Source organism: Phoca vitulina, unplaced genomic scaffold (genome assembly GCF_004348235.1).
Source record: "Phoca vitulina isolate PV1807 unplaced genomic scaffold, GSC_HSeal_1.0 scaffold1, whole genome shotgun sequence".
Taxonomy (NCBI): domain Eukaryota; kingdom Metazoa; phylum Chordata; class Mammalia; order Carnivora; family Phocidae; genus Phoca; species Phoca vitulina.
Genome location: NW_022589704.1, coordinates 42,674,289 through 42,691,493, shown reverse-complemented (window position 1 = coordinate 42,691,493; position 17,205 = coordinate 42,674,289). Strand labels below are relative to the sequence as shown.

The window sequence follows — 17,205 nt, the reverse complement described above, 5'->3', positions numbered from 1 at the left end:
GAGAAATATTAATGCAATTAAATGGAAGATAATGGTAGTTCGTTCACAAGCTGCTTTTTAAATTCTTATTTTTAGGCACATTTAGTTCTCAGTGTGCAGTACCAAAGTCCTGTCTTCGGATGCAAGGCTTTTGGAAACCGCAAGAGTTCTTCAGGCATTTTTTTTACCTTTTAAGAACAATCTGCGTGAAAATGACCTTAGATAATTTTTTTTCTGAAATGTATTTTGATTTGTGATGAGGTTGCAGCGCTGTCTGTAGAGTGTTTCTTGTCAAATCATCAGGCTCTTTAAAAACTAGTTAAGAGTATTTAAAACATCAGAACACTCCGGTATTATCACTTTGCATCTCTTAATTTCTTTTTCTCTGATTTAAAATCCATTGTCTTAACGTGCTTCAATTATTTACTGTATCCAGAAAATCACTTAGAGATTTTACTCCTTCCACCTGTTTTCCTTTCTAATAGAGGTGCATCATCTGTATGGGCGTCTGCTGGCCACGCATTAACCTCTACATTCTGCTGCTTCTTTTTAAAGGTACGTAGGGAGTACAGGAAATTCTTCAGAGCCAATGCTGGAAAGAAAATTTATGAATTTACGCTTCAGAGAATTGTAAGTTTACACTTTCTATATAGCTGATTAGCGTTATTGGATTAATTAGTTAATAGCATCACCTCAAGAATAAGTGACTTGTTTGGTAACAGTTAAATCCTAGCTGTGACACTGAGGGATTCTGTCTTCTCTATCATTTCCCCCCAAATTCAGGTAGCATTGTGTCGGGAAGTTATCAGTGGCCCACATATGATTAATAAAATAATTAATAAATTGTTCTTCTGTGGCTCCTGGGTGGCTCAGTCGGTTAAGCATCTGACTTCGGCTCAGGTCATGGTCTCAGGGTTGTGGGATCGAGGCCCCGCGTTGGGCTCCCTGCTCAGCGGGGAGTCTGCTTGTCCCTCTCCCTCCCCCTGTGCCATTTTATTTTAATGTTCTTCTTTGACAGAGAGAACATAGTCTGGGGAAGGTGAACCCAAGCAAGCCAGGTATCTTAGTTCGGGCTACTATAATGAAAATACCACAGACTGTGTGACTTAAACAGTAAACATTTATTTCTCACAGTTCTGGAGACTGGGCAGCCCAGGGTCAGAATGACAATATGTTCTGGTTCTGGTGAGGGCCTTTTCCTGGTTCCCTCACAGGAGAAGACAAAGAGAAGCAAGCACTTTCCTGGGTCTTCTTGAAAAGGGCACTAATCCTGGGAGCACTACCCCTTGTGACCTTATAACGTAATTTCCTCCCCAAGGCCCCGTTTCCTCATACTGTCCCATTGGGGGGCGAGGATTTCAACCTAGGGATTTGAGGAGAATGCCAGCATCTTGCCACCCCTGCCCTGCGGCAAACAAGGCAGTGGGCGGAGGGGCGAAGGAGAGCCAGGCTGTGCCACTCAACCAGGGTGGGGTCCAACATTCCCCTCTGTCTTCCAGACAAGTATATGTAGTGGTGGAAGTGCAAACTCTGGAGCCAGCTTGCTCTGCCACGTGCAGATTTGTGACGTGAGCAGATTGCTTCTGCGAGCCTCACTTTGTCATCTGTGGTCATAGAAAGCTCTTACAGTGCTGGCCCCTCTCCAGTAGTCTAGAGTGGTGCTGCCCAATAGAACTTTCTGCAGTGATGAAAATGTTCTGTATCCTCATGGTACCATAGAGGAGACTCTAGCCACGTGTGGCTAACTTGAAATGTAACTAATATGACTGATGAACTGGATTTTTAATTTTTTTAATTACTTAAGATTTAAATATCAACAGCCACATGTGGATAGTGGCCACCTGTTAAACGATGCAGCTGTCTAGTGTTAGCTGGTGTAAGTGTTCATGTTAATATTAACATTAGTGTTAGTGTTAGCATTCTTCTTTTCCCCTAACCATTTAGTGGAGCTTTGATTTTCCCAACCAAGACAGAGAGTAAAAAAAGAGATTTTCCAGAGGAAATACAACATTTTATCACCTAAAACTTGCTAAATTCCACTAAAGACTGGTCTGTTTGATCCTGGCATATTTTACTCATCTGGCATTTTTTTTTGTCAAATCCAACATAGGTGCAAAAATACTTCTTGGAAATGAAAAATAAGATGCCTTCCTTATCTCCAATTGACAAGAACTGGCCACCAAGACCTTACCTATTCTTGGATTCTACTCACAAGGAGCTAAAAAGGATTTTCCACCTGTGGAGGGTAAAAAATGCCTTGTTAGGTTTTTTTTTTTTTTTTTCCAGAGACTCCTTACTGTGTATTTTGAGTGTTTGAGAAGTGTTAGGTAAAAGCACACTTTAACCGCATTCTTCCTGTAGCCTCGAGGAGCTGCACCTGAGGACTACGGTGTTTTTGAACCTTGCCCTGTACTTGGCTTTCTGTGAGAATTCCCAGAGCAGCCAGGAGCTCCCATGGCTGTCTCCTCTCACCCTTGGCTGGAACGGAGAGTGTGTGGTTTCATTCCACATTCCAGTTGCTTTAAAGGAGTTCAGGTTTTTGTTTTGTTTGGCTTTGTTTCTTTTTTTCATCTTTATCTGAAGGAATACTGCCAGAGATAGAATAATACAGTTTGAACATCTTCACCCGAGGTAGTGAAATCCTGCAGATCGTAAGAGTTTGCTTTCTGACACCTGTTGGATACCTTCGTGAGAAGGTGCCCACCTTTTGATGGACTGGAAGAGAAGGCTTTACAGTGTCTCACGAGACATTCAAGAGATTCAAGTTTCCCTCTACCTGAATTAAAGGGAAGCTGGAAATCTATTTGATAATGGCTTATAATTTAGCTTCCTTAATTTTATGAAAACATCATGTTTTGTTTAGGTGTTGCCCAGCGTGAGTACATGGGATACTTGTATAGATGTTGACTTTATTTTAATAATTCGGTCAGTTGATGTATTAAATGCTAACTATGTACAAGTATCATTGATCGAAGGGCTTCTAGTTAGTAAGTGAATGATTGATGGACATGTCTTCCAGGAAGCTCTTTCCTACCGGGCACTGTAGGCTTGTCCCTTACCAGAGTCACATATGCAGAGTGACATTATCACTGATTAGTGTCATATTGGTACCCGCTCAACATGTGGAACTAGACTCTCACTTCCGTTCCCTCGCTTAGTGAGTCACTTTGGTGAGATGCATCATGTCTCCGTGCTCATCTCTCCCCTTTGGAGTCTGACGGTGGAACTGTTTTCAGGAATAACGATGGGGAGCCTCTCATGCCAGGGGTCTGCTCTGCCTCTGCTCCCCACTGGCTCCTGGCCCCTGAATCTTGCCCATACTTCCCTTGTGTTGGGGGTAAAGAATGAGAGGGATGTGTTTAGTCCTGAAAGGGCGGCCAGCAATGCTGACGTGCCTTTATACGATTATGTCGGTCGCTCTCAGCTGCATTTGTACCTGAATTTCTTTGAGTTCATCTAAAAACCTGGCCTGCCCCTCCAGCCACCCCCTGTCTCCCTCCAGTGCCATCTCAGAATCCAGGTGGAGGGGAGACTTCTCAGGTCCCATGTCCACACTTTAAGATGATAATGGGGGGTGCGGAGAAGGATTTTTCCAACCAGTGGTTGTAGCATATTTGTGAGTCATGAAATCAATTTTTAGTAGATTATTGACCAGGGTTGTAAAATGAAATATGGTAGAATAAAAATAATGGGGTACAGGACGTGTTGAAAGTATTGTCTTATGAAGCTTTTGTGTCCGTTGTCTGTCTGTGTGTGTGTAAATGTGTGCAGTGAGTTGTAATGTACAGTGTTGTTCTTATTGCGGGTCTTTGTGAAAGAGTGTGACAGACTAATAAGGATTAAAGGATTGGGGGGAAGCTGACGTCATGGTGGGAGGATCAGTACTCCCAGCAGGACCCACGCAGCAAGGCCCTGTGTGTTTTGAAGAAGCATCCCAAGTTCCACAATATAAATAATAGTTTTTATGACATTTTCTAAGACCGACCTTTTAAAACCCAGAAAGGAAAAATGCTCTTGGTTTTTTAAATGGGTATTTGTACACATTTAGTCTTACTCTTGATGCTGTTAAATGGACTTAGCATATTTAAGAATGAATAAAGATTTATTTATATAAGTGATTATCTTCTTTTTCCCCCCTTTTTCATTTCTCACAGTGTAAAAAATACAGGGACCAATTCACAGACCAGCAGAAACTTATTTATGAAGAAAAACTAGAAGCCAGTGAACTCTTCAAAGACAAGAAGGCTTTATACCCATCTAGGTATTATGGCTTTGCTTTACCCATAAAAGTCAGCATTTTAAAAGTTTCTCAAATATATTTGTAGGTCTAGCGGAGTTTGATTTTAGTAATCCACGAGAGGTTTTTAATTTTATGAATTATTTTATGATCAGCTGGATATGAATACACATAAACACATTTGGGCAATGGCTTTCATAGCATACTTTAATGAAATGAGATTACATTTGTTGGTTTTACTTCATTGGCATTAGCCTGAACACTTCACTAAATAATTAGAAGTTGTCCTTTAAAATACAAATTATATAGGCTATTAAGATAAATTTACATTGTAAATTCCTGTTAGTTCTCCATTGTTTTCAGAGACCTGCGGGATCAATTTCTGTGGGCAATCTACTGTCATCCCATTCCAGTCTTACTCGAACAAGCTGGGTCAGGCTCATTTGCATGATAATGAGGAGTGACCCATCGCCCTCTGAGTATTGCGGCAGTCCTGGTCTGTGACAGCCTTCGCGTGGCTAAGTCCTTGGGTACGATGTTAGCGGCCTGTGCAGTCAGATCTGTTCCTTTGTCGTAGACACCAAGTGCTCAGTAAAAGAAGGAACACCAGTTGTTAAGTTTGCCAAGTGAAATCGTTGGTAAAGACCGCTTACCTGAATATCCTTACATCTCCCAAGTTCATCATTTCTCCCCCAGAGTTCATATCCCTTTTTCATCCAGTGTTTCTAAAAAAAAAAGTTAGATTGGACAGTTTCAAGCCAAATCTCTAACAACTTTTAGCTTCTCCCAAAGGATGGCCTAGAAATGAAAAAGCATTATATGCTAAGTATATTCACATGTATTACATATGCTGTGTTTATATTCTCAGTGTCTTTACACACAATTGAAAGCTCTTCCTTTGAAAAGTTGAAATAAACATTGTTGCCAGGCTCATGTGGTTTAAATATTTTAAATGACCCAACTTGCTGGGTCAGCTGATCTGGCGGTTTGTGATGGTCTGTACTCCCTTTGAGTCAAACGTAGCATCTAAATCCAAAGTTGTCCAAAGTCCCTGCTATATAAAGCACATTCAGACATGAAAATGGCCTATATACTCTCTCCAGCAACTAATTCATTTAACTTTTTCTTTATAGATTTTTAAATTGTAGAGTAATTGTCTTAATTAACATTCCCTGTGGATGACACTTCAGAAACTGCAAAGAGAAAAATATATTTGTGAAGAAACAAATTCAAAGGCTCTTAGCACTTTTTATTATTAAAAACATGTTTGTGAACAACAGGAAACAAATACTAACGTCAAGCCAAGTCCTTCTGGGGTAATTCTATCCATTTTCAGGGATGGTGGTGCGCTCAGCCGGCAGTAGTCGGAGGGGAGGAATAATTTACCCTCACGCTGTGGTGGGTGTCAGCCTTTTATATGCTGGGAGCCATGAAACACTGACCACCTACGTGGAGTTTTCTTCCCTGATCCTCCACCCACAACACAAGCATTTAAAGTTGTATTTGCAAATTGCCAGAACTTTATAGCTCAAAATGAAGCCACGGTTGTTTTTTTTGGGTGGTTTTTGTGTGTGTGTGTATGTGTGTGGGTTTTTTTCTTTTTTTTTGGTGTCTTGGAAGAGGCTTTCCTCAAAGTGTCACCCCACAAGCCTTTAGGGAAATGGGCATCTTAGTACATGATTGTGCTGCTCGCAAGATGGAGTTTGTCTGAAAGAAAACCGCTCTGGTTCTGAATGTTTACCTTGTCCATTTAGGGGCATATCCTTGGAGGAAAGGCCTGATCTAGAGCCAGAGTTACATGATAGTATTAAGTGCTCTGTAGTTCTCTTCTAAAGTGCTCGCTCTGGATCTATGCTCCCCTGGACGGCCTCTTGGTTTTCTTATTCTCTGCAAGAAAATGAAGTTTCCCTTTGAAGCAGGTGTTGGTAATGATCTGTGTCCTTTTTTCCATTGCCACATATTGTTGAAAGGCACTAAAAGTCCTTTGTGGGCAGCTGTTAACTTTCTATTACCAGATTAGAAGGAATTGCCTTTCCCTTCACATGAGACCATGCACGTGGGTCCTGACTCTCTTTCTTGTGACTGGTTTCTAGCTTGATTGTTCCATACGATAAGATTTTTATCAAAGTGCTACCTACAAAATGCCATGATCCCATCAAAAGTATATTTAAAGTAGGTTCCAGGTTTCATTTCCAACTTGTATTTAGGACACGAATAAAATGGATAAAATTAACTTTGATGAAGTTATGCGCTTCAGAATCAGCTGACGTGTTACCTTTCTCCAGTAATGCCTCCATCCGGTACTGTTTCTAATGTGAGGGAATTTTTTCCTATAGCGTTGGGCAGCCATTCCAAGGAGCTTACCTGGAAATCAACAAGAATCCCAAGTATAAGAAACTCAAGGATGCCATTGAAGAAAAGATTATCATTGCTGAAGTTGTGAACAAAATTAACCGTGCCAATGGGAAGGTAAAAATGCTAACCCTGAAGACCTGTAAGAAGTGTTTATCAGTTGGGACAGTCATCTTTCATTTTCTGATTATTCCGATTTGCCTTTCATATTCTCAGCAGAGTTCCTATAAAGGGAGCTGTTTCCCCTTACCTTTAAGTTTAGGTGGAATTTTGCTTGTTCTCTGAAACTTATATGACTTAAGATCTATTGTCTATGTTTTTAGTGTGTTCTCAGTTTACCTAGGTATGTGTGCTGAAAGATACGGAATCAAATGGGCATTTCTGCAAATAACAAATGCTTTAAACTCATGGACCCACTTGGGGTATTTTTGATCATTGGTTTTACATCCTTATTTGTTTTGTTTTGTTTTCTTTTAGAGCACATCTCGGATTTTCCTCTTAACAAATAATAATCTCCTTCTTGCTGATCAAAAGTCGGGGCAGATCAAATCAGAGGTTCCCTTGGTGGATGTGACCAAAGTATCGATGAGCTCACAAAACGATGGCTTCTTTGCCGTCCACCTCAAAGAGGTAAAGGTTCAACTATTGATTTGACCTAAAGATTTCTGCATTTTCCCAATCTCTGAGCCACTGAATTAGAATTTTCCACATCTGAAGAATGTTACTACTTGAAGTTTATACATTATAACCTTAATTTGCAGATTTTGGCTATATTCACTCCCACGTAAAATCTCAGGCTTGGTTTTTCAGTAATTGAAATTGATTAACTGAAATTGCATTGATTAATCACATTTATTAACTTGTTCATTGAGTTCTAATTTCACTGAGCAGCTTTGGTATGCACTCACTGTGATGTGCATTATTTTGAGAAAAACCATGGAAATATCAGGATATTTTATGCTTCCTCCTGTTGTTTATTCTATATACCAACTTAGTAAATGTCCCTTTGTTCATCTTTAATTTGTGAGTTTTTTATTAAAGAAGGCAACCACAATAAAACAACTGCCTAATAATTTTGACCTAAAGATTTTTTAATGTTTTGTGCTTTTTTAGTTTAACCTAGGACCTCCTGATTTGAATGGCATAGCTAAGAATGCAGGCTCTGGAGTTGGTCTCACTAACTTTACAGTGACCTTGGCCAAGTCATTTAACTTCCATGTTCCTATGTACTTTTTCTCCTCTTTAAAATATGGAGAGAATACTAGTACTACTTCATAATGTTGTTATAAGGATTAAATGAGACACTATGTATAGTGCCTACCCTATAATAAATAGTCCCTGAATAAGTAGATGTCAGCAAATATGAATCATATTTAGGGACATGCATCTAGTTGGTGGCCCACCTGTCTTGCTGCTTCTACGCTTAGGAAAATCCCCTATGCTCAGTTCAGCCTGTTTTCCCTCCTGTGGGTCTTAACTTAAAAGGAGCATATCCAGTCCTAAGACAGTGATTCTGAACTTTGATTACACTTTATAATGCTAATGTCCAGGCCGTACCCCACCCCACCCCCACTCCCACCAGATCAGAGTTTCTTGGAATGGGGCACAAAACCATCCTCCTGTTTGCAAGCTCCCTGTGTAGCTTAGGTGAAGAGTCACTGCCCTCAGATATTTGTTGGGAGTGTTGTTGTTGTTGTTCTTTTTTTTTTTTTTTCACCAAATCACTGAGGAATTTTTTTAAATAGCTCTTTCAGAATGAGTGATAGGTTAGGTCAGTGCTTCTCAACCCTGAATGTGCAAACAAATCACTCAGGGATCCTGTTCGGTTCCTATGCAGCGGGCCTACGGCAGGGCCTGAGGCTCTGCTTTCTAACAAGCTCCCCGTCATGCTGATGGTGCCTCTGGTCCATCTACCAACTTTGGGGTAGCACAAGGTTAGGTAACCTTACTGAGAGTGCTTGGAGCAAGTTGGAAGAAATGCCTCTTCTGTTGTTATCGTTTATTTGGAAGAGTGGACTCCAGTAGCTGATGTTTTCAAGAGACTGTAAATATGTGTTCAGCCAAGCTTGTAAACATTTACGTCCTAAGCTCTCCTTAATTATGATAGTCTACCTCTTGCTTTGTCCTTGCAGGGGTCTGAAGCAGCCAGTAAAGGAGACTTTCTCTTCAGCAGTGATCACCTGATTGAAATGGCCACCAAGCTGTATCGGACGACTCTCAGCCAAACCAAACAGAAGCTCAATATCGAAATTTCTGATGAGTATGTACATCATCGTTTGAATGTGCCATCTCACTTTTAGCTTTATTGCTGTAGTCGAGCACTCCGGTCTCATCTGTTTATACAGCCGCTACCTTTAAGTAGTGAGTGTGTGTCTGGGATTTGTTCTAAATGGTGGATGGGCAGTGAATGGTGCTGGTCTAGTCCTTGCCTTCATGTCCCGGACATCCTGGTGAAAGAGATAAATATGCATAAATAAGAAATAGGAGATATGACTTTGGTTAGTGACAAGTGCCTGTGGAGGGAAACAAAGCAGGGTGAGGGCCAGAGGGTGCTCTATTTTTGATCGGGAGGTCAGGGAGCCTTGTTTGATGCCGTGACATTTGAGTCAAGACTGGAATCAAGGGAGCAAGCCAGGCAACAATCCGGGAGGTGCCTTCCAGGGCAGAGGACAGCAGGTGTAAAGGCCCTGAGACAGCAGTGAAAGTGGCAGAGTGAAATGGTAGGAAAAGACTCGGGAGAGACAGGCGGAGACCCGGCCGTGTAGAGCTGGAGGAGCTTAGCTAAGGAGCTGAGATTTTACTGTGGATGATGGAATGCCATTACGGGATTTAAGCAAGGAGGCGGCATGATCCGATTTGTGATTTTCAAAGATCGCTTTGGCTGCAGCGTGGAAAATAGCTCTAGGGAGGCAAGAGTGGAAGCAGAAAAAAGTTAGGAGCTTCTCTGAGCTGTCTAGGATGATGTGGCTTAGGCTAGGGTGTGAGTGGGAGGTAGTGAGAAGTAGTCAGATTCCAAATGTAATTTGGAGGAAAACAAAGAGGACTTATTAACAGATTAGATGCTAGGTTTGGGGCCTGAGCCCAAATGGTGGTACCATTTACTGCAATAGATGACACTGAAGAAAGAGGGGTTTGGGGGTGGCCAAGGGGCGTGAAGTCAAGAGTGCTGTTTTGGATGTGTTATATTTGTGACGCCTTTTTTTTTTTTACCAAATCACTGAGGAATTTTTTTTAAATAGCTCTTTCAGAATGAGTGATAGGTTAGGTCAGTGCTTCTCAAGCCTGAATGTGCAAACAAATCACTCAGGGATCCTGTTCGGTTCCTATGCAGCGGACCTACGGCAGGGCCTGAGGCTCTGCTTTCTAACAGGGTCCCTGTGATGCTGATGGTGCTTCCAAAAGTCTTTCTAAAATAATTTCATACCCATTCTTATCCCTGCATAAGCCAGACTAACCTTCCTTGATGTTTTGGGATTTACAAAACCTTAGGTCCATCATCTGTTCTCATTGTACATTAAGAATGATGTTTAAGTTGGTGGGAGATTGACCTTTATGTATCCTCTACATTGGAAATTGCAGTTTGGACTAGATAATTTTTGTCGTTGGATCCTTTCTCATATTAGGGGAAAAAAAATATAATGACTAGTCGTGCTCCAGTCAACTAAGATTTTAAACTGTTAGGGCCCCTTAGAACTTTAAACTCCCTTTAGCTGAAATTTGTTAGAGCTTGAGATGCAGGGCTTCAGTTTTGGTGGAACTGATCATTCCCACCAATCCTGGGAAGATTCTGTTTGTTCCAGAGGCAGGAGCTCCTTGGTACATGGATGACGCAGCCTCCTGGTTGGCTCACCCCATTAACGAGGCTGTCTTTACAGAGAAAGCCACGTCAACATCCAGGGTACAAAGGATTGCTACTTTTAAAGCATTTCCCAAGCTGGTATTCTAAGAACACTGCCTCTGCTGTGAAGAAAGTATTCGTTGGTGGAAATTTATAATCCTTTACTATAGCTCTTCCCAGATGCACCATCCTGTCGTACATCATGACTCTCCTGAGGGGCTGGGCGGGCTAGCGTGAGCTGTGTTCCTCATACAGAATCAACCACAGAGCCCCTCCCGTGGTTCTCACGGTTTGTGGGTGAGGCACATGATTGTGGGAGAGTTCGCTCGTGGGTGGCAGAGCCCCTGCCTTGTCATGGGGGCGGGGGGTGGGGTATGATGTTCTGGTTGTGTCAGCTTGCAGTAAACATGCTTGTGTGCGTGCAAGTTGACAGGGTGGCCTTGTGAAGAAAACAAAACATTTGGTAGCATTGTAAACCAGTCCATAACACCTTTCTTTCTCCAGTTCCTAATTGTTGGTTGGTTTCACAGAAACAGAGTAGCTGATGGAACCCCGCGTAGCAATGGTGGGTCCCTGCCCAGGCAGCAAGGGAGCTGTGGGGCAGAGCAAGGGCCCGGGGAGCCCGTTTACTAACCTCGAGAGCTCATAAGCAGGGATTATACACCTCCTTGGAGAACATTTTAAATTTAAACAAAATTTGACAAAGTCATGGGCACCCTTGCCCATGTATTTTTTTCAGCCCTAAGTGGCTTTAATCCATTTCACTGCCGCTCTACAGATTAGTATTATAAACGGTGTGCAGCTCAGTGACCAAAACCTTCCTCAGCGTGTCCTTCTCAGAAGTAGAAGTAATTATTTTAACAAACCCAGTCTCCATAGCCATTCTGGATAAACTGGATGTTGATTTCCAGGAGGAGAGGCAAAGTCCTATTTACTCCTTAGAGCAGTTTTAACCTCCTTTGTAATTCCCAGTCCTTCAACTCCCAAACCTTTCAGTCCATAAATAGATTGCATTTTAAGGATGACCTTAAATGTGTAATATTTCTAAAAAATTTCTAAAAATGAAGTCCTGAATGTGTTGAAAAAAACCAAATTTGTTCTATCTATTAAACATTTTAAACACATGTGCGTATATGTACATGCATACACACACAGACGTATCATTTTAACTGGTACAGTTGTTTCTGTGAATATTTTAAATCGAATCATCTAAATTCTTTTCGCTGTGAAGTTCTTACTAGTATTGATGCTATGAAAGGATGCGTTCAACATTATTGTTTGCTGGCGAATATGATTCTCTGAGTACCGTGTCCTTCCTGTGGGCCATGCTTCAGTTTTCTCTTCTATGAAATAGAAATATTACTTGCCTCATAGGATTATTTCAAAGTTGCATTAATATATGTAGCTTACTAGGAACAGTGCCGTGCATGGCAAATACTCTGTGTATCTTCGCTATTATTGTTGTGTCTGGAGTGAATTGCACTCATGAATCGTGAACTTGAAGACAGCCAATGCTAAAGTTATGGGGAAAAGAACTCCCTATACTTTTATTATACTAAAAGTGGTCTTTGAAAATTAAAATGTCAAAATATCTGATTTTTTAAACGTGTGTATTGGCATTAGACTTGATGAAAGGTGCTTTCTTTCTTTGAGGCGCGTAGATATAAGTATCTATATCTGTGATGCGATTTTGGAATGATAGCTCTTTCTTTTCAGTGCCTTCAAGTTGAAAAGGAACAGCCTATTTAGAAGCTCGGAAGTACTATCCTCCTAAAGCAACTGATAAATCAGGAGTTTATGTGTCACATTTTAGTCCAGTAGATAATGTTTGCAAAGCACGGGCTCTGTAGACCTTGACACTGAGACTAATGTGCACAGAACAGAGCTGTTTTGATGTTTGCACTTGGGTGGATCCAGTGAGCATGTGGTCTGTCACATGGTTGGTAGAGTGACTCAGCTATATGCCAACAACTCAGAAAACTGTTCCCTGAGAAGCATACTGGATATGTGGTAACATTGTGCTATAACTCTTTGGTGGAAAGAAGAGCACTGGCTTTGAGCTGGGAGAGCCTGGGTTCTGGACCAGCCATGCCACTCTCCTGCCTCCGCAGATATGCCGTCCTTGCAGGCAAGGACCTCATTGGATAGGTCTGGGTGTCCCCCCCAGCACCCAGCCCAGGAGGAAGGCGGTATGTGTGTGGTAGGAAGGTGTGATGGATAATCTTACGGACAAGTACTTGATCCCTGATGGTCTGTGACAGGAAAGATTCGGACTAGAATATGGTTTCTCACGGTGTCCCACACATACTACTGGTAGGGTAAGAGGGGGCTTTGGGTGTACACTGATAGATTTTGTAAACTTTATAGTTTATGTATATATATAAATTATATATATATTTTAATATCCATTTAATATCCATTTGGTGGATATCAAAAAACATAAGGCGCAGATTGAACTTGTGATTTTATTATTATTATTATTCCATAGGTCACAGCTATTTGAAACATATTTATTTATGGTAGAAACAACTATTAGCATAGTATGTGGATATAACAAAAATTGTTTAGGAAATAGGTGAGTAACCAGTGTCTGGAAATCATAGTCTGGAGGATCTCTAGACCCCTTTCCTGAAATTTTTCATTTCATTTTCTGAAATTGGTGATAATTTAATAGGACCCGACCCCCAGCTTATATTTTTGCTATGCAAAAATGGAGAAAAATGGGAGATTTTTTTCCATTTGGAACATGGAAATAATTCTTCTTAGGCCTTCTCCCCTTGCTGGAATATGGTGAGTTAATGAACTTTGGTTTCCTTGGGGCTAAGTGGTGACTTCAGGAAGTGCTGAAAGAAAGTAGGAATGTTTGTCAAGGTCACTATCCATTAAGAAACAAAAGCTCATGTTAGTATCATCATCCGCTCTTGTGTGTGTGCTTTTCTCTAATTTGTCCTATTCTCTTCTTCTAGGTTCCTGGTGCAGTTCAGACAGGATAAAGTATGTGTGAAGTTTATTCAGGGCAACCAGAAAAATGGGAGTGTCCCAACCTGCAAACGAAAAAACAACCGTCTCCTGGAAGTCGCTGTTCCTTAACTGGCTCCTCCTCTCTGCTTTCACGGACTTGTTTCCTTGTAACAGTGCAATTTTGTTTTGTTTTGTTTTGTTTTGTTTGGGATTCATTGTATGTTTGGGAATTGCCAAAGGCTAATACTGTTTAGAGACCCTTGGCAAAATAAAAAAAAAAATATTTGACTAATCAATTTTTATTATTGGAATAGTTTTAAACCTTAAATTACACAGTCTGTCCTGGGACAGGATTATAGAAGCTAACAGTGTCTGTGCCATGTCATACGTGTTCTTTGTTTAGCCATCATGTTAGATCTGTGTACCCACAATCAGCATATTGCTCGTAAATCATTACTATTTCTAAGTAGAGTAGACGGTCCCAAGCGGTAATTGCATTCATTCATCAAATATTTATTGAGTGCCTCCTCTTTGCTAGGCACGGTGCTGGATGGCGTGAAAACTGACTAGGAAGCCTTTTTGTTTTTCAGGCCGCGGCATCTGGCTGGCTTGTGCTGTCTTGACTAGGGCTAAGAGAGGTTGAAGACGTTGAAACCCAAACAGTACCTATTGCTGATGGACAGCATTATTCCGAATCCCGTAGTGTGATCTTAACCAGTCCACTTCAAGAAGGGCTTGGTCCTAGGAAGTAGAAATGTATGACCGGGTAAAATGCCCCTACATGTGGTTTCTATTTGAAAGGAGAAAACTGACATTGCAACAGGACTTTTAATTTGTTCGGCTCTTGTCGTTGCTTTTAACGGTAGAAAACAGAGTCATTCTTATTGTAGAAAAAGTGACAGAAGTAGTCCAGTAAGATTATATTTTCCTGTTTCTGGTAAGCCTCGTATATGATCCTACATAGGCTAATATTTGCAGAGTGTTGTTTTCACCCAAATTTGAGTAAATATTTTAAACAGCTAATACAGTCAAGGGCTGAAAGCCTTTCAGATAATGGCAAGCATTCTGTACGATGTGAAATAAACATCCAAGATCTTTTTTGAAAGTTTTATTTATAATATACATTTTGTAGGAGAGGGTGATTGGTACAGGGTGCATATTTTAGTCAAGGATCAAAATTGTTTATGTTAATTTGCAGGACTTTTTTTTTTTTTTTTCCAAATTTACAATAAGGATTCATTTTTGGAAACTACATTTTAAACTTTGGAATTAAATTGTTTCTTATTTGGGAGGATAATGTATATACATTGGTATGTTAAATAATAAAACTGTTCTAATTTGGTGCCATTTCCTGGATCACAACTGTATTTTTGTATTTCAAGGTATGTTCTCATGTTGTGTGTCAGTGTAATATCGCACCGAAAGGCTTTACCATTCAAACATTATATGTTTTCTGTGTAATTGAATTTCACTGACCTTTTATAAACCAGAAACATTCATTGAAAGTATTTGGGGGGGGCACTTTCTTTTAATTTTTGACTTAAAAAAAATCGCTCCCATAAAGAAATTCTCAGAAGCCTTTGTGTTTATTGGTGCAGGTAGAGAATAGCATTACTTTCTCTCAGTCTACCACATCGTGTACCTAGAGCGGTAGATTGGTAGTTCCTGAAATAGGTGATTAGAAATCTGGAACTGAGGTGTTTTTAAAAAATGTGTAAAAAAATATGTAATACATTCATACTGTTCAACGTGCAAGTAAGGATAGATAGAAATACAATGCAAATTTTCCATCCCGTCATTCCCCCATCTGCTCAGTTCCCACGCCCCCTCTCAAGTTAACCGTTGTTTTTACTTGCTTTTGCACAGCTTTATGCATATGCTTCCAAAACAAAATAAAAATATAGATTCTTATCTCCTGCTTTAGTAGACAAAAGCTAATACTTTATAGACTTTGTTCTTTACTTTGTCTCTTTTGCTCTTTGTTCTTTTTTACTGTGGCACAGTCTTCTGTTGTATGGATACGTTTATCCAGTCCCCTCCTGATCATCACGGGGTTGTTCCCGAATGGAAATTTAAGTCCACGACAGAGAGGACCAATATTTCACAGGTCTACTTGTTAAATTTTCCTAAATACCGTCTCTGCAGATTGTTCATTATGATGATTAGCAACAATACATTTCCCAGAGTTTATTTCCAATAGAGAAGCCATTTAATCTCAGACTTTGTGGTAGGTGTTCTGCATGGATTTAAAAATATCTCTACAAAGTAGTTTTAAATGACAGTGTTTTTGCATATAATCCATCACTTCTAGTCTTGTCATTGAAATACTCAATAATTTTTGGTCATGAAATTCATTCTAGGTGGGTTGTGACTTGACTTGAAAAAGCTTTTCCAAACCTTAGCAAGAAAGCTTCTGTACGCACCAGGGTGAAATGTGCCTCCTCAGAGTTTCCTAAACCAAGCTCGCCAGCTGGGGAGAGCGTCCTTGAACAATACAGACTGGAAGTGAGAGTTCTTAATGTTTTCAATACATGTAGTGATGCCTTTTTTTTTTAATTTAAATTCAATTACTTAACGTATAGTGTACTATTAGTAGTTTCAGAGGTAGAGGTCAGTGATTCAGCAGTCTTATATAATACCCAGTGCTCATTACATCCCGTGCCCTCCTTAATGACCATCACCCCATTACTCCGTCCCCCCACCCCCTCCCTGCCTCCTTTTTTTTTCCATAGGGAGCAAGCACTAGTAATTAGGATAAATGTAATTGTTGCAAGCAATTATTTTGAAATTTTCAGCTCAGAAATAGAATATGAAACCCTGGTCTTTGGTCATGAGATTAGAGAGGGGTCAAAAATCACAAGGAAAGCTTGTTTTTAAAACTCAGCCAAACAACCATGCAGATACCTGGGCTTATAGCCCTTCCCAACTGAATCAGAATCTCCAGGACAGAGCTTGGAAATAGGCGCTTATAAGAAAATCACCAGGTGATTAAGCATCTTGGAGTTTGAGAACCACCAAGAAAAATACCAGCGCTTCTCGGCAGCTACACAGCCATGTGTCTTAACAAGTCCTCTGGGAGGTGATTCTGATGCAGCCCTCGGGTGTCAGAACTGGCCTAGAGCGTCTCTAGCCGCGCAGCTCGGGCCGGCCCTACCCGTGCTTCCCACCCGCCCCCTGTGCCTGGCTAGCGTTACTGACAAACCGTGGCATTGCCCTATTATAATGGGTGAGCAGCCGGTATTTCCTTATCTTTGAATTTCTGCCGCTGTCCTGCAATGGGGAATGGAAGTATTGGCGGCACTCCACATTTTCTGCTCTGGCCTGGCCACACGGCCCTAACTTGTTCTCAGCCGCCACTTCGTTGCCCAGCCCCTGGAGTGACCTGTAGGCCCAGACGAAGAGATAACTGTGCTTGAAAAAAAGTAACGAGGTAATAAGTACCAAATATCAGACCATGGTCATTGCCAAGTTTGCAGTGTGGGTGACCCGCTATCCTTGACTTCGACTTCCACATACCACGGGGCAAGAAGCACATGGGGAAGTGACTATCTAAATAGACTGGTTACAGTCTTGGGTTCCCCGCTCTTGGAATAACAACTTGGACCTGGTACTCGGATGTAAAACCTTGAGCTCGAGTTTGAATACCTTTTCTCATATCGCAGGGGTTGTGGGGTATTTCCGTGATACCAAAGCACCAGGGCCAAGAGTTCTGAGAGTCAGAGGCACCTCGTCAGGATGGAGGATTTGGCTGATACCTAGGAGGATACATGGTTTTATTATGCCATCTCAATTAGTATGCTGAGTGAGAACTCTCAAATTCATGTAATTAAGTATAATT

General features: G+C 41.0%; 1 protein-coding gene across 10 annotated transcripts in view; it reads left to right on the top strand.

The window, feature by feature from the left end:
* MYO1B (myosin IB) overlaps nt 1-15,927 on the top strand; it is a 179,868-nt gene extending 163,941 nt beyond the window's left edge. For 6 of the 10 annotated variants that reach the window (XM_032405893.1, XM_032405902.1, XM_032405954.1 and 3 more), the window contains 7 exons: nt 535-609; nt 2,090-2,224; nt 4,134-4,240; nt 6,553-6,685; nt 7,046-7,198; nt 8,701-8,828; nt 13,373-15,926. In XM_032405893.1, the coding sequence (XP_032261784.1) occupies nt 535-609; nt 2,090-2,224; nt 4,134-4,240; nt 6,553-6,685; nt 7,046-7,198; nt 8,701-8,828; nt 13,373-13,496 (855 nt within the window). In that variant the 3' untranslated portion in view covers nt 13,497-15,926. Of the gene's footprint in view, nt 1-534; nt 610-2,089; nt 2,225-4,133; nt 4,241-6,552; nt 6,686-7,045; nt 7,199-8,700; nt 8,829-13,372 lie in introns of all 10 variants that reach the window. The other 4 variants (XM_032405920.1, XM_032405946.1, XM_032405939.1 and 1 more) reach the window with 1 other exon arrangement.
* The last annotated feature ends 1,278 nt before the right edge of the window (nt 15,928-17,205 follow it).